At 32.9% G+C, this 21814-nt stretch overlaps 1 protein-coding gene across 5 annotated transcripts in view; it reads left to right on the top strand.

Moving 5' to 3' along the window:
* Spock3 (SPARC/osteonectin, cwcv and kazal like domains proteoglycan 3) overlaps positions 1 to 16510 on the top strand; it is a 432583-nt gene extending 416073 nt beyond the window's left edge. For 4 of the 5 annotated variants that reach the window (XM_017600103.3, XM_063275407.1, XM_017600105.3 and 1 more), the window contains 4 exons: positions 6171 to 6392; positions 9436 to 9498; positions 11982 to 12119; positions 14643 to 16510. In XM_017600103.3, the coding sequence (XP_017455592.1) occupies positions 6171 to 6392; positions 9436 to 9498; positions 11982 to 12119; positions 14643 to 14809 (590 nt within the window). In that variant the 3' untranslated portion in view covers positions 14810 to 16510. 5 annotated transcript variants of the gene reach the window in all.
* Positions 16511 to 21814: the final 5304 nt, after the last annotated feature.

Raw genomic sequence — 21814 nt, 5'->3', positions numbered from 1 at the left:
AACACTGATCTCAGCCAGACAGGGATGGTTTATTGAACACACATCATAAGATTGATTAATCAAGGTCATAGCTCAGAATTAAGGGCTGAATCTATGACCCCAAATGTGTTTTCCTGTCAGCTTATAAAGGTTAAAACCGCAAAAACCACAGGTAGCTCATAAGCAGATACAGGAAGTGCTGCCTAGTGGTCAGCATTGACTTGAGCCATTTTACACATTAACAGTTGATATTGACCTTTAATTTGTTAGGTCCTGTGTAAACTTTTGTGCAATTTCTTAAGATTAACAAATCTCATAACAAACAGAACATAGCAGGGTATGTGATCAGCATGACCTTGCTCTGAGTCAAGTTATTTTTGAAGGCATATTACAGCAACAATATGAAATAGCTAGCAGGCGTGGAACAAAATGGCTACAGCTATACTGGGAGAGCAGGGCTCAACAAATATATATTGTTGGAATAAATCTCAACATAGTCACTAAAAATTAATGATTGTAGAAGGGCAATTGAATGATATAAACACTTTTATGGACATTAAAATATTCAGCTGAAAGAAAGAGATTCTTATGTATTACTGTGTTGTGATTACCAGTTTTTGAGGTCTCTGTAACTTTTATGTTTGAATTACATGCCAAATTTTGCTTTTATTTTTTAAAATTAAAAGAAGAAGTAATAGCAGAATTATACTGAGAATCTTTAAGGTAACTTTTAATGGAGTTTGTTTAGTACTATGAAAGGAATATGGAATTAATTTCCATTCTATCATCTTAGAACGGATGGTAGAGATGAGCATCACATGCAAAATTCTCATATAAGCGCCTGACTCTCTGAATCGGATGATCTCTTATGTTGCTTCTTACCCACCAAATGTTCTTCACAGTGAGAGAAAATGATGGAATTACTTGCACCCCCAGGGTATACAAAGGCATTCTAATTTCTCACCGAGACGTTGCTCACTTTGTGTCATGCTGTCCTCACATTGAGAGGAAGATTGAATTCAGAATCAGATGGATTAAAATAATACCCCATTTTAATGAAATAGGAGCCTTCTAGGTATAACAGGAAGGTTCATCTACTGAAAACAAACATCTAAAGTTAGAAGATAAATTTTCTCTTCTCATTTCAAGTAATAAAATGAAACAACCAGATCATTGCTTATTTTCATGTTTCTAATTATTGAGACATCTGGCAGCTTCTTCTTTTATTAGGATGATGTTGTAACTTTCTCTATAATGAAATTTAATTATGTACCATAGTGCTACTAAGGTATTATCCTAAAAAAATGATATTGGAATTTTGATCGACACAATGTTTGAAAATATTGCTATTCTATGTATTTTAATGTATAATTATGAAGCAAATATGTATAGAATTTATTTAATGCAATGAAGCTATCACATTTCATTATTCCTTGGGAAATGACTACATTGGTTGCCTTGGCAGCACAGTAAACTCTAGTTAGATTTTGATCCTTAGAAACATTTAATATCAAACACTGGGAACTATTGTTACCACCAGCAAGTTGGAAATCCATAAGAAATAGATTTCTAATCACTGGCTGAATAAAACTTCTTCAGTCATGTTGTATTCTTAGCCAAAAAGGGAACTTTTCTCCTTAACTAAAATAGTTTGTTGTTTTCAGGTTAAATTTTAGTAAGAATCTGAACCTACCTTGAAGAAAGTGGCTAAAATTATACCTGATCTTTTCATCATCTGTAGCAATTAGGAGAATGAAAATCTAAAACAACTCCGAAATTTCTTCTTACCTTTGTCATAATGGCAAACATGGACAAGACAAACTACAACTTCAGAAAAAAATATGGAGTGTTTGACTACTAAGTATCTTGAAGTGTTCAATAATTAGTAGCTAAAACCAAAGGAATATATAAATTGAACATAAACCAAATAATTAAGAACAATAATAACTTGTAGAGATTTTTAAAGTAAAACAAAATGAGTCTATTCCTTGAACCAGATGCAAGGCAATAAATTACAATTAATTTTATGAAAATTCTTTTGAGACATGAATATGTTAAATTATTTTCAATATATCATAGGAAGAAACTATATTTAGTACTTCACACTTTGTTTATTTTAACTGGGCACTAACTTATTTATTTATTTTTTAATTTTATTTAATCTTCTTTTTTTAACAGTCCAGATTTTATCCCCCTTTCACATCCCATACCTCCTCTCCCCATCTCCATGAGGATATCCACACACTCCCACTCCTACCCCACTAGACCACTTCACTCCCTGGGGCCTCCTGTCTCTTGAAGCTTAGGTGCATTTTCTCTGACTAAGTAACAGACCCGGCAGTCCTCTGCTATATATGTGTTGGGGGCCTCATATACGTGTATGCTGCCTTGTTGGTGGCCAGTGAAGTAGAGATCTCGGGGATCCAGGTCAGTTGAGATTAATGGTCCTCCTACACTTCCTCCTCAGCTTCTTCCAGCTTTTCCCTCATTCAACCACAGGGGTCAGCATCGTTTGTCCATTGATTGGGTGTAAATATCTGCATCGGACTCTTTCAGCTGCTTGTTGGATCTTTTGGAGGGCTGTCATGATAGGGCTGGGCACTAATATATATGAAGAGAACTATTATATCTTTTATTAACATCATACATTCACTCAGTATAGGGTTAAAAAATATTTACAACAGGCTAACCACATAGGATTTTGTATAATATATGCATTCTCATAGCCTGCTTTTTTGGATAAATGAACTCATGAATTATACAGTGCTGAATTATACAGCATAGCATTCTATTGCTGTGAAGAGAAAGCATAACCAAAGCAGCTTATAGAAAAATATTTAATTAGCAGGGTAGTGCCTTATCATGCTGTAGGAGAGTAAGTTGCCAGCAGGTAGGCCTGGTGCTTGAGGAGAAGCTGAGAGCTACATCCTTAAGGGGAGACAGTAGGTAGAAAGAAAGTCACTGGATGTGGCCTAGAGTTTAGAAACCCCCAGATCTTAACTAGTGACACAACTTCTCTAACAAGGCCACACCTGCCAATGGTTTCAAGAAAGTTCTACTAACTGAAGATCAAGAACTTGAAATAGAAGCCTGCAGGCACAAGTATGTTGTGGTTACGTATTATATGTATCTATTTCAACCATATTGCTTCAGTTTATTTCATATTCTTTCATATCTATTTCCACGTTCATTACTTTGGAAGTACAATGTTATGGAAACTTTTTAGTATTTTATTCATATTTGTAAGAGCCTTACCTACCAAAAAAAAAACAAAAACAAAAAAAAAAAAACAAAAAAACAAAATTAGTGATCATGGTGCTGTGTTTAAGAGCATTATACAAAGAAATCGTACTTCTGTTAATCAAATTTGACAGGATTTTACCTTATAAGTGATATGTTAGGATTATTTGTATTTTATTTAATTACTGACATGGTTTAATTGTAATTTTTTTTAGTAAATTTCTATTTTTTTAATTTTTTTCTTCTGTTTTCCTTTTTTTTTTCCTGACAGTGCCTTTTTTGGACAAGTCAAATATGTTTTATTATTTACTTGAATTATCTTTTGGCTTACTGAATATATATATATATATATATATAAAATTTATTTGTATGTCATACTTTATCATTTATTTTACTGTTCTGTTGCTATGATAAAACACCATGATCAAAACAACTTGGGGAGGAAAGAATTTATTTGACTTGCATATCCTGAGTGGCAGTCCACTGAGGGAAGTTGAGGTAGGAACTCATGGGAGGAACTCAAGGAGGCAGGGCCTGACATAGATCCATCGAAGGATACTGCTTACTGGCTTACTACCATGGCTTCCTCAACCTGTTCCTTTTCTTCTTTGTTTTTTCACTTTTTTCTTTTCCATTTTTTTGTACTTCTTAGGATTTAGGAGATGGGGTTTCTTTTTGTAATGGAGCCCTGGCTGTCTTGGAACTCACTCTGTAGACCAGGCTTACCTGGAACTCACCAAAAATTTTCTACCTCTGCTTCCCATGTGCTGGGATAAAGGTATTTGCCATCACATACTCAGCTTGTTTTCTTATACAGGACAACATGTCCCTGATAGTCTGTGTTCTCCTACATAAATCACTAAGCAAGACAATGTCCTACAGATTAGCCTACTTTCTAAAGGCACTTTCTTAATAGATGGTCTTCTTCCTGGCTATGACTAGTTGTGTCAAGTTGACAAAAAGTTGACCCATATACACACTAAATCGTCACATATTTTTCCATTGAATATATAATATAAGGCTTAAACTCACATTTTTGAGCAGTAGACTTGGTCATTGGTTGGAGAAACTTTCTTCAAAACCTGGTGACATGAATTTGATTACCAGGAATATGGTGGAAAGAATGAATCTATGTTACACTTTAAATGCGTTTACAATAAAGTCTTTTTTAATTTTATTTTTCTTGAATATTTTATGTATTTACATTCCAAATGTTATCCTCTTTCCCCTGTCTCCTTACCCCTTCCCCTGCTTCTATGAGGATGTTCCCACTCCCACCCGCACACTCCAACCTCAACACCCTGGCAATACCCTTCATTGGGAAAATGAGACTTCACAGGACCAAGAGCTTTTCCTCCTATTGATGCTGGACAATGCCATCCAGTGCTACATATGTGGCTGGAGTCATGGGTCCCTCCATGTGTACTCATTGGTTGGTGGTTTACCAGAGCCTGGTAGCTCTGGTGGGGTCTGGTTGGTTGATATTGTGGTCCTTCCTATGGAGTGTATGCTGCTTCTTAAAAGTCTTCATTTTGTTTCTTTTAAATAGAGACAGATTTCTGCCCATTTCATATATTGTTTTTCATTCTATCTGAAAACATTTACATTTCAAACTGTATAATGCCATCTCTTTTAAGTAAAATCTTTCCTAGTTTTGTTATTTCAGAATAAATCATCCCATTTTTTTGAACATCTTGTCATTGTATCATAGTTTTGTGCTGAGAGACTTACTTTCTTATGGCATGAAATGACTTCCAATTATTTGTATCTGCCTACTACAGTTTGATTTCAGATCTGTGGTACTGTATCTTTATAGCTCAGTACTCAAGATATTCTCCCTAGTTTTTCCTAGCAATAGAATCATTTCATCTTTCACCTGTTCTTTGGGTAAAGTAGCAGGGTGTGATATTCATATCTTCTTAAAGAAATTAAGACATTAGGTGAATGTACCTTTATCATTTTTTTTCTGAATCCATTTCTGATTCTCAATTTGCTTTTTCTGCCCATTTTCATGTGTTGTCTTCCTTTAGATCTTTCCCTGAGCCTGCAGGAAGATGTCCATCGAAGGGAATGAACTGGATTTCATTGGTTACTTATTCTCGTGGTAGTCCTTCTCAGTCTTTAGTAGCTCGTGAACAACCTTAATTGACTTCTTATTAGCTTGTGATGTATTTCATGTCTCATACAAGCAAGGACTCACATCCTCACTCTAGTTGGAGAAACTATATCTTTGTATAATTGGGAGTAATATTTTAATGGTTCAAATCACTGGTGGCGTATAAAATATAGGACTCACTGCTTTAGTGAGATAAGTAGATGACTCATGTCTAACAATACATAACTCTCACACAATTCAGTCTGCCATTTCGTGAGCCTCACTATCCTCCAGTGCACACCATTGCCTCCCATTGTAGCACATTTGTAATTTTAAAAAATCACAAGAAGAGCTGAAGTCAGAATGAGTAATATTACATCGTGGCTCTTCTTTCTCATGTTAATAGCTGTGTGTGTCATGCTACATTCAAGAGAGTCTTACCAACACGGGGCAACAGGGAAACTATTATGTAGTATGCATCATTAATGCCTGTGTAGAAATAGAATTCTTCATTTCTTCATATGAATATGAGTTTTACCAGCTTTTGTTATTCAATAATATATTGCAATTTGTGAGAAGATTTGACAATGACTAGCATAAATAGTATATGATTGCAATACCACATGAATGATAACTGATTAGGAACAGATGTTATCTGGTTAATTAATCCTTATAACTAGAGATAGATATTTTTATGCTTAATGGATGTTTGAAAAAATTTCTTAAGTTGAAGTTGAAAGTTTTTCTTTTCTGACTACCCAGTAGTTTCCTTCTGCTCTTACACACTTCATTGAAAACTTTACTTTCTGCTGATGATATCTTGCATATAAGCTAATTCTGTTCTCTTTGCATGTAGGGTTTGATACCAGTATTTTGCCAATTTGCAAGGATTCACTTGGCTGGATGTTTAATAGACTTGATACAAACTACGACCTGTTATTGGACCAGTCAGAGCTTGGCAGCATTTACCTTGATAAGAATGAGCATTGCACCAAGGCGTTCTTCAACTCTTGTGATACATACAAGGACAGTTTGATATCTAACAATGAATGGTGCTACTGCTTCCAGAGACAGCAAGGTAAAAGATGAGGTTTCTGCGATGGAATTAGTTGGCCTGCATTTCAAATTTTATCTTTTCCCTCATAATAATAAAATATTAACACTACTCAATGCTTCACTCATTTTAGTAATTTTTCCAATTTGAATGCTTAATGAAAGAACAAATAGGCACTATACTGAACAAAATAATTGTGCTAAAGATACAAATATTCTAAATAAGATGGAAAATAGGAATTAATATTTTATATTAATGTATCTCATTATAGTTCCCATTATGAACCAGCAAGCAGTACATAGAGATATGAGAACATAGATAGTAAAAGTAATCATTGAAATTAATTTGCTATCTGGTTTGCCCACAGTGTAAAATAAATGGGGTTTTTATCACTATACTGTAGAGTTTTAATGTTCCATTTTGTGATCTTATTAAATGAGTTGCATGAACCACAGCATTCACTGTGAAGTTATTTTTACTCATTTTATTTTCAAAATTACTTAGTCTTTCAATCTTTCCAAAGTAGTTTAGCTTGTTAAAAATTTGCTAGTAAAAGAATATTCTAAAATCTGAAAGAAGTGAGACACGGGAAAAAGCAATTGTATTCTTTGTACACCTTTTAAAATAAATTATGCATTTTTAATTAAAATAAAATCATATCATATATTCCTTTTTTTTTTTTTAGTTTTTCAACCCCTCCAAGACACCCCTTCCAATACTTCTAAATTTAGGATTTTACTTCCAGAATGAATGTTATACATTAAACACACACAGGGGAAAGCACCTAAGCATGCTCACATTATGTTCCAAATGTGGAAAACTAAGGAATCATTAGGAGAGTGCTAATGGAATAAGCTGGAAATAAGGTTGATATGGTAGAGCTAGTACTGAAAGCACTTTCTAAACTTGATGACAGCATAAAGAATGGACAAGGTTTTGAAACTATAGAAATTATTAACATACCTCATGTGAAATTATAAAAAGTGCTTTGCTAACTCAATCACGTACATTTAGTAATATTTCAAAAATTAGGGAGGAAATAATTGCCTACCCATTGATAAGAAGTGAATCAAATGCAGGTTTAGCTCAGAAGAGGTCTTACCTATCTGTAAATCACTTTAAGTAAAAAAATAAATAAGTAAAAAATTGGGTGACTGAGGAAGTCAGGAGATTCTGAAAGGATCTAGGAGCAAGAAAACCATAATGTAAAATATTTTCTTTAATAAAAAAATCTAATTCCAATGAAAAAAGCCAAAAAATGCAACACTGAATTGCTTCATTAAATGTTTTAAATTGCACACTTTATCAATTCACATTGCTGACTTGATTACATATGCACTTAATGTAATGAGGCACTCCCTCACATGACAGTTTAGTCATTGATACTAGTACACTTCAAAGAGTAAGATACAAATTCAAGTAATTATCATTAAAATGTGCTTGCTCATATTTTCCCATTCTTTTAACATTTGCCATTTTGGTTTCGTTGTTTGTTATGTCTTTCGTGTTCATTAATGAACATTGAAAAATACACATAAATGAACATACATGTGTATTCTACAAAGCTGACTTCATTGAGCCTGAGGGTGATTGGTGGATATGCTGGTCCAAAAATGTGTAAAGGAATATTTAATATTGTATGAAAGTATGTTTGAATTTAAAGTAGTAAATATTTAGCTTGAAAGATAATACATATTTTAAAAACTCAGTCAAACGTGGCTATGATTTCAGGTACACCTAAGCAAAAATTTCCATATTTCTGGTGTGAAAATAAAGGAATTCCTTTCTCCTTTACAGTACATTAAAGAATTCTTTTTAGTAAAATTAGAAAGTTTAGCTAATGCCATAGCACTAAGTTCATGAAACAAAAAGTTTTATGGGATATATTAGTATATCTTAATGTATATTCTTTATTTTAAGGAGAAGTTCAGTTGCATCAATTTAAAGATAAACTACCATCAAGTAGTTATTTAGCTTCTAAAAACAAATTATTGTTTCTCACTTTTAATTTCTTTGATAGGATATTTTAGGCTTCACGTACTGACATTGAACATATACAGCTTATGCATGTTATTTTCTTTCTTCTTACTATACCTTTAAATAATTGAATTACTTTGCAATTTTCAGAGTAAATAATTTTAAAAGATTTGAATTGTATAGTGTATATCCCCCTTGTTCCTGGAAGCATGCAGTGAAGAAAAATAAGAATTATTTTGACATTTTATTATTCTTTGACAGCTATAATACTTTTTTGGTCTCTATCTATCTCAAAGACAAAAATCATTCATTTTTTTCTGGTGACATTTGCTTATATTTTGAGCAAGTATTTTAATGCTAAATTTCAATAATACATAATGCATTACACCTATATAGAATATTCAAAGTTTCTACGTATATGTTCACTTAAATCATTGATTGTAAATATTAACACACGATATATACTTATAAATTGGCTTTAGTTCGCTAGAATTTGAAACATGACCTAAAATTTATATTATATTCCTTTTTAAAAGTTACTTACACATTTGGAAACTAGAAAGACCAAGATATGATAGTAACATTAAACAGTAACATAATGGATAAATTTTCACTATTACTGTGGAAAAGCAGTATATTTTTTCATAGAATGTTTTATAATGAAAAACCATTTTTCTGTTATCCTATGACCTATCTTAAATGAGAGAGAAATAAGTTAGTTCTTTGGTCAGCAATCAGCTGGATTTATATGGAGGACCTTTTAAATGCCGAAAAGGAAGTATATTCCATCATCTATGACTATGTTATTTTCATTTTCATCGAATTTTGGTCACTCCAAGAAATATCAGAAAGAACTACCATAGCTAGAAATTGCTAAACTGTTATACTCTGTCATGAATCTATAAGTAGATATTTCTTTGTATGTCTATCATGATATATCCACACATATGTATCCACATGAAGCCATGACAACAGATGGATAGCATGAGTCTGTTTTATCATGATGAAAACCTTGCTTGAGGCTGATGGCTCACAAGTGCACTGTTTGCTTTACAACATCCTTGAAGTACTGTATTTAATGTCCTTGCAGACCCACCTTGCCACACTGAGCTCAGCAAAATTCAGAAGCGACAAGGGATAAAGAAGCTCCTAGGTGAGTCACAGCTCATTCTTCTGAAACTTTTATTGCTTATATAAATAACCCCAGGGAAACAGCAACATAAAATCAATATTAATCCAACAAAGACAGACTGCATGAAATTTTATCAGCAGAATTTATGAACTTTTGGAGAGCCATTGAACTTACTTTTATTACCTCACCAATTGAAGAATATAATGTCTGTTTTACTGCTCTAATATCATGTTCATATTTTGAAAGGTTTTAAGTACTAAATTTAAGAATCACCAGAAGTGTCTATTTATGCATTGAACATTTAAGAATTGATGTGACTACCTATATAAAATGTAATCAACTCATTGCATACATGAGTGAAAGTATTATAAGAGAGACATCTGAGCAGTATTTTTGTGGTTTTCATGAGCAAGTTTTATCAGTAGCTTTTAGTAAGTAAATGTTGATACGTAAGATAGCAGATAGATAGATGATAGATAAATAGATATGGATATCATACATTATAGTTCATATTTCATATGCTATGTGCCATATATCAATATTTCAGTGTTAATATTATATTTATCATTATAATTATTATATTATAATTGCTATTTACATTTTTATATGTATCAATAGTCCATATTTATTAACATTTCATACATTTTATTCCAAACATATTTTCTACTCCTTCTAGTCCCCAGATCCACTTTTCCTCTTTTTCCCATTAAAAAAAAAAGGAGCAGGTTTCCCAGTGATGTCAACCTAACATGGCATAACAACTTACAAAAGAATCTAGACACAAACCCTCTTATGAAGGCTGGACAAAGCAACCTAGTATAGGTGAAAGGTTCCCAATCATAGTCAAAAGAGTCAGAGATGTGCTCCATTCCCACTCTGAGGAGTCCTACAAGAACACCAAGCTATAAAACCAAAATGTATATGCGGAGGACCTTGCTCAGACACATAGGGTCCATGATTGTCACTTCAGTATCTGTTAGCTCTTATGAGCCCAGCTTAGTCGATTCTGTGGGTTATTTTATCGGTCTCTATCCCCTAGCCCTCTGGCTCATACAATCCTTTCTCTTCCCTTTTCTGCACAGTTCCTAGGCTCTGCCTAGTGTTTGCCTGTGGGTCTCCCATCTGTTGTTAGATGAAGACCTTCTGATGACAGTTTGGCTAGGCACCAATTCATTATCAGAATATCATTAGGGATCATTTCCTTGACATTTTTTTCTCTAGTCATGTTTCTATCCTGGGTCTCTGGGCTGCCCAGCATTTGATTTATGGCCATCCAGGTTAGACCATGTGTAGGGTAACTCTCATATCTGACTCTCAAGTTGAAACAGGCATTGGCATTGGTTGGCCACTCCCACAAGTTCTTTGCCACCATTATCCCACCACATTCAGCAGGCAGGATAGATTGATGTTGCTGTGCTAGTGCTACTGCTGGGATGCTTGCCTACATAGAGATGATTGCTGATTGGTGCTACATACCCTTACTTACTAGCAAACTTCAGTAGGGTCACACTCCTAGATTCTAGGGAGTTTTCACTGCACTAGATTCTACCAATGCCTCCAAATAAATTATTTTGACATAAATATATCATATAAAGCTTTTAAGATATAAAATTAGCCTACAGTTATAAACAGAAAACAATGTTCATATTTTCTATATATATTAGATACACCTTAACCAAAAAAATCCAATGATGATTTGTTCATCATAAAACATATAAAAGAATAAGCAGAAAAAAACAGAAAACACCTGATGGTGGAGTATTTGTTAAGAACTTTTATTGGAACAAGTAAACTTTTAAGGAAATGTTAGGTTCTACAAATAAGAGCAGCTCTTTTCCCAGCATTCATTAACTAGAGCTTGGGTTGGGGATTCAGCTCAGTGGTAGAGCGCTTGCCTAGCAAGCACAAGGCCCTGGGTTCGATCCTCAGCTCCAGAAAAAAAAACAAAAACAAAACAACAACAACAACAAAACCCAAAAAAACCATTAACTAGAGCTTTAGTTTAAGGGGTGTGGTTTATATAACAGTGTAAGCCAAAAAATCTAAATGTTTTATATTTTTCAAACAGAGAAGATATTCCAGAAGCATGTTAACAATATATAATGGCAATACACAGAGAAATTCACACACACACACACACACACGTAGGAAGGACATTGTACTGTGTGCCCTATTTCAATTCTAAAGTAAAAGACAGTGTAAATAAGATGGAGAAGAAGTTCAGCTGACATAAGCAAAGTAACAAACTATCTTGTAAAGAAAAAGCTTGAAATGGATAACTGCAATATATGAATAAAAATTTTGGAAAATGAAACAGGAGCTTGTTTGTAATGAGACAGTTGAGAGTCTTATATGCTGTGCTAAGTGATCTGAAATACTTAATATAAGCATAGATCCAGTCATGTTATAATTCTTTAGGACATTAATACACAATGATTGACTAATAAACATAGCTTATTAATAAATTACTTTTGTACTTGTGTGTGTAACCGTGCAATTCACAGGACAGTACCTCCCACTCTGTGATGAAGATGGTTTCTACAAGCCAACACAATGCCATGGAAGTGTAGGGCAGTGCTGGTGTGTTGACAGATATGGAAATGAAGTTGTGGGATCTAGAATAAATGGTGTTGCAGATTGTGGTAAGAGAAATTTCCTAACATACATATAAGCTAAAGGCCCAGGAACTTATTTAAACATTTAATAGAGGCAAGCCCTATTCTGATTTTAGAATATGTGGAATATGTATGAATGTTGGGAGCAAAAATAATACTTGGTCTTTGCATAGTTTTAAGTTGTATGGTAGCAATAAAAATATGTGAAACAGACACATTTGAAATTTTAGAGACTAATGATTACAAACTGAGTTTCAATTCCTACTTCAGCTCAAAATGTCTGTCAGAAGCAGACATTTTCGTTAATGAGATGCTATAAAACATAAGTCTGTACCCTAACAAAATACAACTTCAACTCTGAGAATTCCAACAAAGTAGACTAACATGCTACAGTGTTCCTTATGTTATCTATAAAAAAACATTTATTATTGTCAGTTATAGTTGATGTTCTAATACTTGTGAACATATATTTTATGTGACTGTAAAACACTACATAAGAAATTAGTATCATATGTATCTAAAAGTTTTCAATTTACATCAAAAAATGTTTTCTAGGAACCAAGATTCAAATCACGTTTGTGTTTCTGCTCCATAAATAATTACCTATAAAACTATAAAACAATAAAATTTCTTAATTACATTACCTCCCCCCCAAAACTCCAATGATGGGTTGAATGCAAACCATCCCCACCAGGATATTATGTTGAAATATTTGTTCCCCAAATCATGAAGTTATTTGGGAGCTTAAGGGGTCTTTGGAATGTGGAGTGTAGTGGACATTGTTGGTTTGAGCCTGTATCAGTTTGATGTGGATTCCTTCTTTCTGGATTGCCATGTAAGATGCACCTGCCATAAATTCAAAATCTACTTGCATTTTTCCAGCTGTTCTTGTCACTCCAGTCACCATGTTTCCCTGATATAATGGACCATATGCTTTAAAATTTAGCCCCAAGTAAACTTTACTGAATTTCCTCATGTTTGGTAGGCACTAGGTCATAGAAAAGAGACAAGAGACAAGTAATTACTAGAAACATTCCCATAAAGCAGATATAATGGGTATTCTTTTCACCAATATTAATAAACGTCATGAAAATTAAGTACTTAGTGATGACTTACTTGACTCTCTGTGTAATTCTTGTAAATTTGTCTCTCTTATGTAATTAACGTAACAAAGATTACTTAAGAAGAAATAAATAGTAAACAATAAAGCATAATCTTACATAATTTTCACTCCCTTTCTTGCATTTATTTATTCTATAACATTTTCAGAGCTTGATTTTTATGCTGAGATATTGCTTATAGAGTCAAAGCAGAGGCTAGGGTTAAATACTTACCTGACACAGTATTAAAAACTAGAGCACGTACCTTTATAATATATATCTAAAAATCCTATATAATCAATGGCTTCATCTACCTGTGATATTAGCAATGGGTAAATTATTTTAATTTGTATCCTACCAATGAAAATTACATGAACAATTTAATTTAAAATTATTTTGTGAATCTTTACTCCTGGCTTTTCTTATAGTGCTGCAACTATAATATATAAGAATATGGAATTTAAGATCTGTATTCTTCACGTAAAATGGTAATTTCAGTATGCTGTGAAAGCAGCCAATTCACAACCACCTAAATAAATTAATAGGATTTATAAGAATTAAGAATAAAAATACTGCATAATTTGAGGGCTTCATTACAGTTATGATGAGAGGTGTGAATTGTAATCTCTAAATATTAGTAGTTAATTCTAAGTAAATATTAATATTAATTTTCTGTTGCTCTAATAACAGCCAAAAATGAATCCATTAAGCTGCTGGCTTAATAAACACAAATTTATCATCATTCAATTTTGTCTTACATATTTCAACACATCTCACTAAACTGCATCATTAGTTTAGCATGCTATTGCTATTTCTAGAGGCTTTCTAGAAAAGTCAATGTCTTTGTCTGTTTTATTTTATAGAGTTTATCATGTTCTTTGGATCATGTACCCTTGCTTCCAAAGTCAACATACAACCTTTGCAACTGTTTGCTATTCTTCTGTAATTATATGTCTAAACTGCACATTCCTAGGAAAAATACTTGATTAAAGGGAACAAAATAATAGTGAAATCAACCCAAACACTATTCGGTCGCAACGTAACTAACTGAATAATGCTTTTAAAGTTACCATTTAATATCAAGTAGCATATATATTTGATTTTAAAATTTAGGAAGTATATATTTTGACAAGGCAATTGTTTCACCTCATGCTTATAGGAGTAATTTTAATTAATATATAAGATTCATAATCTGATACGATATGATATGATATTGGAATGAGATCAAATTTACTAAACTAGAAATTTTACAGACCACTGTGCTCTCAGCGTACACATCTTAACGTGTGAGTTTTAGCATAAAACAAGCTTCCCAAGGATAGATTTCTCTCTTATCTTCATTGAGAAAAATAGTAAATATAAATTTGTTAAACTTTGCCATTTTTATTATTTTATGTGACTTAGAATCATTTCATTGTGTACTGGTATAAATATGGTACTTGCTTTTTAGCTATAGACTTTGAGATTTCTGGAGACTTTGCAAGTGGAGATTTTCGTGAATGGACTGATGATGAAGGTGAAGAAGATGACATGAATGATAAGGATGATATTGAAGACGATGATGAAGATGAAGGGGATGATGATGATGATGGGGATGACCACGATGGATATATCTGACCAGTGACAACTAATGTCAATGAATTCTACATTTTTAATATTTACAATAATAATAGCATATTGAGAATTTCCTTCTTATCCCTAAACAAAGTGATTCTAAACCCGACATATATTTTGTATAATTATTTCAAATATTGAAGCTAAAATCATAGAACTTTATGTTTAAATTAGAATTATTTAGTTTCAGTTTTCATATGCCTTAGAAAAAAAGGAAACACATATGGGTTGCAGCCTGAATATAAAAGTTGTAAAGATTACTGTAACAAAATTTCATAAGAAAATACAGACAAATAAAATAACAATGAATGTGTGCTTGGGATCCTGTGTGTTGCTTTTAATGACAGATTTTATAAGTTAAATTTATGGTAGCTTGCTAATGACATGAACCACAATAATTTCATCAATTAATTCCTAATGTAGATTTCAATTCAAACTTAACATCTTCCCAAACTAATGGTTGGCATATTAAGAAAAATGGCTCATGGTAAAATGGAATGGTTTTCATTTTAATTATGAAATTATTCTGGGTATTATTAGATATTACATGCAATGCAACGTGTGGTAATCCTTGGGTGCTGAAAGTTAAAACCTTAGTCTTTCTTTCTACTTTGTAATTTTAATGGCATTGCTTATCAGGTAGAATTTTAAAAATATTCCTAGACATCCTCATTTCTAGATTTCTCTCTCTGACTAGTAATTATGTATAGAATTTCAGTTAGAAAGAAACAGACTCATTTCAACAACTGTTCCATTAAATATATTTTATTTGCACCAAGGTCAATTTTGAAACCATGGACTCTCAGTTTTAGTTTTCATTTTCTATGAGATTTTGCATTTGATCTTGGAATCATGCCATTTTTTTAGTGGTACTAAAATTAGAGACCGTGTTGTATGGTGCCTTGCAAAAATAGAAATAGAAAGGGTTAGCATGTATATCAGTATAAGAGACTAGGCAATGTGTAAGCACACATAATTAACAAATTATTGATATTAAAATAGTGCTGAAATGAAGAAAAATGGAATATGTTTCTTTCTTTTTTTCTATTGTTACATAATCCCATATGGACTTGTTTATAATTATTGTGAAGAATAGCATTTAAGATTAACTGTACCAAAAGTTACTTTGCTCACTATACATCAGTTAGCATGTTAATTGTGTAGATATTTTGACATACCACCACCTTTGGGTATATCAGACCAATAGTTTTGTGCTCATAACAGAAGTGGGAAAACCTGTTGAAATTTACACATTGATATCTTTCACTTCAACATTGAATTTACAGATTTCCTGGAATATTATTCATAAGAACACAAATTTGGTGAACTCTTGCCATTTAATTTATATACAAGAAATAAAAACTTTAATCTTGAACTTACATATAATATTTAAGCTATAATGTATTTTCTTTTTTATTGTTTATGTATAGTTTACGAAATAAAGAATCTTGTAACCAAAGTAAACAGTTCTTAATGATTTTCTGGGATATATATATAATAGCATGAAGAGTTTTTAATTTATTCCTTAACTCTACAAAATAACATGCCACACCAGAGTCAAGAAATATTTCTGAGTTTACTTTTACAGTTTGTAAATCTGAGTTGTTATTGTATTAAGTACAATAAGATTATCTATCTTTGTTGGTTTATTTTAACCCGTTTATTTGTCATAATATTGCAAAATAAATACTTTTCTTTCCAAAAGAATAGCATTTCAAATCTTATTTGGGTCAAATATTTCTTAAATTACTTAACTAGATTTCTATAGTAAAAATGTATATGAAGAATGATTGAATTTGTCTATTCAACAAATGTGCATGAATCATAAAAATATAACTTGAGATCATCACAAAAGTACATAAAGCAAATTACATCAGATGTTTTACTTAATCCCATGATCTTATAGTGAAGCTTTCATAGTATCATTCAGGCTTCCAGGAAAGCAACTAATATAACAGTGAATTCAAATATGAAAACAATACTGTATATAGTATAAAGCTTAATAGTATAGAATTTTTATGATTAAAAGTCTCTATGTTCTATCTCCACTGTAACAAATGTGCCAAACTTAATAAACTTCAGATAAATTTTTTGTATAAATATATTTTAATGTATATGTTAAAAGTTTTATTTTTAGCAGGTCGTAAGTGCTTTGACCAATACAATTCACTTTGCCCCTGTTAACTCAGTACAGTAATACCTGGACCTTTTTTCCCAAGTGTGATGTTTGTATTAAAACAGCCACTATTCTAATAGTGCAGATTTATCAGTGAATAAAATAATCATGTTGATGAAATTCTAAATATGAATGTTGGACAATATATATATATATATATTTCTAGTTCATAAATGATATAGTTACATTTTCTACTATAATTCATCAACAATTTTATTTTACAGATTTAAGTGAAGAAGAAATGTTGAACTTCATAAAATTCTTCCATTCTGATTTACAGGATTAAGGAATAATCTTTAGCTAGAAGATAGAATTAACTTAAAGTTTTATTGTGCTTTAAGCTGAATTCTGATTTATTAGCAGGAAAGCAAAATAAGATAATACTTTGATCTCCATTTTATGGCATTATTTTTCAAAGCACAGCAGATCAAAAAACATGTGACAGTTTTAATTGCAACCAGTCAAATACTAAACATTGAAGAAACTGATATGAAGCATTCAATAAAAATATTCAATGTTTCTGGTACATCACAAATGTACAAATTAGCAAATAGTGGGATAGTGTGGTGTGGTTTTGTGTGTGTGTATTTGTGTGTGTATCAGTCAAAATGATTTGTCAAGGTATGGTCTAGAGGATAAAAGTTAGTGAGATATCTGCCATTCATTTCATAAAATCAAATCCATTCATTATAAAAATATTATGATTAATCAATAAAACAGATACCAAGAGAGCTTGTTCCCAGAATTCATTTCACAGTATTTCTCATGAAGCTAAGAAGATATTAAATACAACTCATGATTATTAATTCGTTTGTTCTGCTTATAGCATATAGGGTAATCAGTTTAAGAGAATTGCATACATTAACTCATACCATGTAGCAAATGTTTTGATGACTTGTTTCTTATAAAATTAATACTGCCTCAGTTGTGTGAAGTTAATAAGGTGCTGTACACAGATCACTTTTTCAAGATGGCTCATGTTCATGGGGGAAAAATAAACCTAAAGCAAACCAGAGCATGAATGTTCAAAGTTCTGAGAATTAGCAATTTGCGTCCCTTGCCTTAGCTGGGACATTAATAGTAGTTAACTCAAGACACAGGAATACCAAAGAACAGTGAGCAGGTAAAATGTAGGAATCAGAGGATGAGAAAGGAGTGCTATGAAATATTGTCCTCTGGAAATGACATGGCTGTTGAACAAAGGGACTAGCAGAAATTTCGGTTACCTCCACAATACCCACATCAGTTCATGCCAATTAAATATTCCAGTAGACAGGTCACAGGGGGTCCCATGTCCTCAGCAAAGGGACTAATGCTTGGCAATGGCTGCTGAGGAAAGGACATTCACCTTGCTTTGTGTTAAGTCAGTGCACTACCCTATAACATATTCATAAGGGCAATACTAATTGAACTCATTGGATCAACAAACAACAAAAAGGGGATAAACTGGAGGTTGAAGTTAGCATATATTGAAGGAACCAAGGGGAGTTGAGGGAAGGTGGAAGGGTGTTTGGAGTCTATATGATCAAGGACCATTTTATATACATGAAATTTTCAAGAATGAAATAAAATCATATATAGTGGAGTTGATATTAAGATACAATATAAAATAAAAGTATTCATCAACTTTTATTTATTATATATATTATTTGGACAAGCATCAACATAATAGTTGACAAGTTAGAGGAGGTAACACAGAACAAGAGAATGTACACGATGGTAGAAAAATTGTAACTATATATACAGCCCAATGATTTAGACTACATACCGCTCTATATGTACATTTGTTCCCATTTGCCGCAGGAGTTTCTCTGGTGATAACTAACAAAATTGTTAGTATAGCAGAGTATCATTAGGGGTCATTTTATCACTACATATTCTTTTTATTTTAGCCCAATATTATGTGACTTTACCACAGGTTTCCCCACACATCTAGTTTCAGATTCTTGGTCACCTAAACAGTGTCAGGTATGGCTTCCATCTCACAGAGAGGGCCTAAAGTCAAAATAGTTATTGGTTGTCCTCTCCTATATACCTCATGCTGACATTGCCACAACATATCTTATAGGAGGTACATCATTACTGATAAAGGGTTTGTGGGTATCTTGCTGTTTCTAGTTCTCTTTTGATAGCATTCAAATTACCTTCCTATACCAAAGACATGGGACAGTAGAGGTGAAGTTGTGAAGGTTCTATATAATCACCTGCTTGGCATTTCCATGTTCAATTGATTATCTATATGTTGTCATCAGCAAATGGGCCTTGATGTCAGTACATGGAAACTAACCTATAGCCTTGTTGACAGTCTGGGTTGTTCGGGGTTCCCTATAGGACTCCTTGGGCCAATTAACTGTGACCCAATCCAAGCACCAGAAGCTCCATTCAGTGACAACAGAATGACACTAAAGACTCTGTTTCCCCCATTATTTGGAAAATTCATTTAGACTACCTTCTTATATGCAAATATCTTAACAAGTTTCTATTGTATTAAGTTTCCATACTATCTCTCAAATATTCCTTAAATTTACTTGTCTCTTTCCACACTTCTTATCACAACCCCCTCTTTTCTTTTCCTCCCCACTTGATTCATGTATTTAAATCCCCCTTCCATATATATGCATCTATTCTATTTTACTTTCATAAAGAGATCTATCTGTTTCCTCTAGTCCTTTACTCTATACTTGCCTTTGGTAGTTCTATGGATTGTATCTTGGTATTCCTTGACACATAATATCCACACATAAGCAGATACATATCACCTTTGTCTTTATGCAACTGGGATACTACAATCAAAAATGTTCTCTAGTTTCCTCAGTCTGTCTGAGAACTTAGTTGTCAAGAGTTTAGTAATATGTCAAAATGCGTATGAGCTACATTTTCTTTACCCATTCTCTTCTTGAGGGAAATCTACATTGATTCCAATTTCTGGCTATTATGAATAGAACACCAGTGATCATGTTGAAGCAAGTGTCTCTGTCATAAAATGAAGCATCCTTTGGGTATATGCCCAATAGTGGATTGACTGACTCTTCACGTGGCTTGATTTCTATCTTCTGAAGAACCACCACACTGACTTCCATAATGTCTGAATGATTTTGTACTTTCACCAGCAACATATGAGTCTTCCTCTTCCTCTACATCTGGAGCAACACGAGCTATCACTTGTTTTGTTGATCTTAAACATAGATAGACATTATATAGAAAGTCCTTGGACCACTTAGCCCTAAAGAGGGTACATAGATTAATTTCTTTCACTTACAACATAGGAATCTCTGCCAAGAATGAAGCAGAAAGTATATAACAGGGAATATAAATAAAGCCAGTATGAAATCATAGACAATGAGGCACCATGCTCAAGGCTCGAATGGTTGTATATCAAGTCCTTTCTGTTTATAACATAGTTCCATTTTGATGTTTTTTTATGGGATTCCTAAAGGTGTGAATGAGTGGGTTTCTAATCCTTGTGCCTTCTCTTGAGCTCTTTTTCGTCTGTTGATTTGTCTTGCCCAACTTAAATGTGATAGTTTTTGTTTTATTATATTGCATTTTATTTTGAAAAGTTTTAAATGTTTTAATGAGTGAATTAATGAAAACATGGTCACTTGGATTAAGGTCAACAACTGAGTTGTCACTTATTCTTTCTGGGAGAGAAAAAAAATCAGTTTTCTCCCATGCAGTACACTGGTATATAAACCATTCCAGGTCAGGCTTCATGATCAGCAGTACTTGATCTGCTTGTAATGGACTCCACAGAAGTGCATGTTGATCTCAATGGAGCACCCACATTCAGTTCCCAGTTTTAAACGGAAGTTACAGGAAGTAGCTCAAAATTTCCTGTAACTCCAGATCCAGAAGGTCTGACTTCCATTTCTGGTCTCTGAAATCCCCTTCGTTCCCCCACAAACTCACACAATATATATAATAAAAACAAAACAAATACTTTCTAAAAAGAAACATAAAAATCCACAGAAATTAGAGATGTTTCAAGGATTGTGATCTGAAGTAGTGTATGTAGTGTTAAGCAGGCAGATTTGATTGTTATGTGAAAGTGAATTGTCTGCTGCAAGCTCACGTTTGAGCTGTCTGCTGGTTGGCAGTGCAGGTTAGGAAGGTATAGTCTAACTGAAAGAAGTGGATTCTAGGAGTGGGTTTTATAGGCAAACCTACATCTGATTCATGGTCAGTTTCCTTGGTGTGGATACAATGTTACCAGTGAGCTGCAAGCTCCTACCACCATGCATTTCCTGCCTCTGTCATAGACCTTCCTCATCATAACAGACCTTATCCTCTCTGGAACTGTAAGCTGAAATTAACCCTTTGTTTCTTCAGTACCTTTTTCTAGTTGATTTATTTATTTATTTATTTATTTATTTAATTTTTAATTAGAGCAACAGAAAGAAAAACTAAGACAGATGTCAAAGCATCAGTTTACCGGAGGTTGGTATTGAACGACAAATTTAGATATAACATTAATGTCTATCTTTTGGTCTCACTGGCTATCCAGTATGTCATGTGACATCTAAATCTAAGTGTGCAACAGTTATGCACGTGAATGCCTTACTCCTACACCATGTTTTGACAGAGATGTCAGCTCCTCAAATGAGAAATGAAGAACTAATTGACTCAATTAATTAATGAAAAGACTTGACTTAATAGCTTAGAAACAGAAGACCTTCATGACTTTGGAATGACAGTGCTTTTGATACTAGGCCAACTATTACTTTTGCAATTTCAGAATTTATTCATTTTGTTCACCCATGAAAAAAGAATTCTATTAAGATTTACTTCATAAGAGCACAGTTTAGATTTCTAGAGAACCCTTCTAACGTACT

Source organism: Rattus norvegicus, chromosome 16 (genome assembly GCF_036323735.1).
Source record: "Rattus norvegicus strain BN/NHsdMcwi chromosome 16, GRCr8, whole genome shotgun sequence".
NCBI lineage: Eukaryota > Metazoa > Chordata > Mammalia > Rodentia > Muridae > Rattus > Rattus norvegicus.
This window is presented reverse-complemented; position numbering and strand designations above follow the sequence as displayed.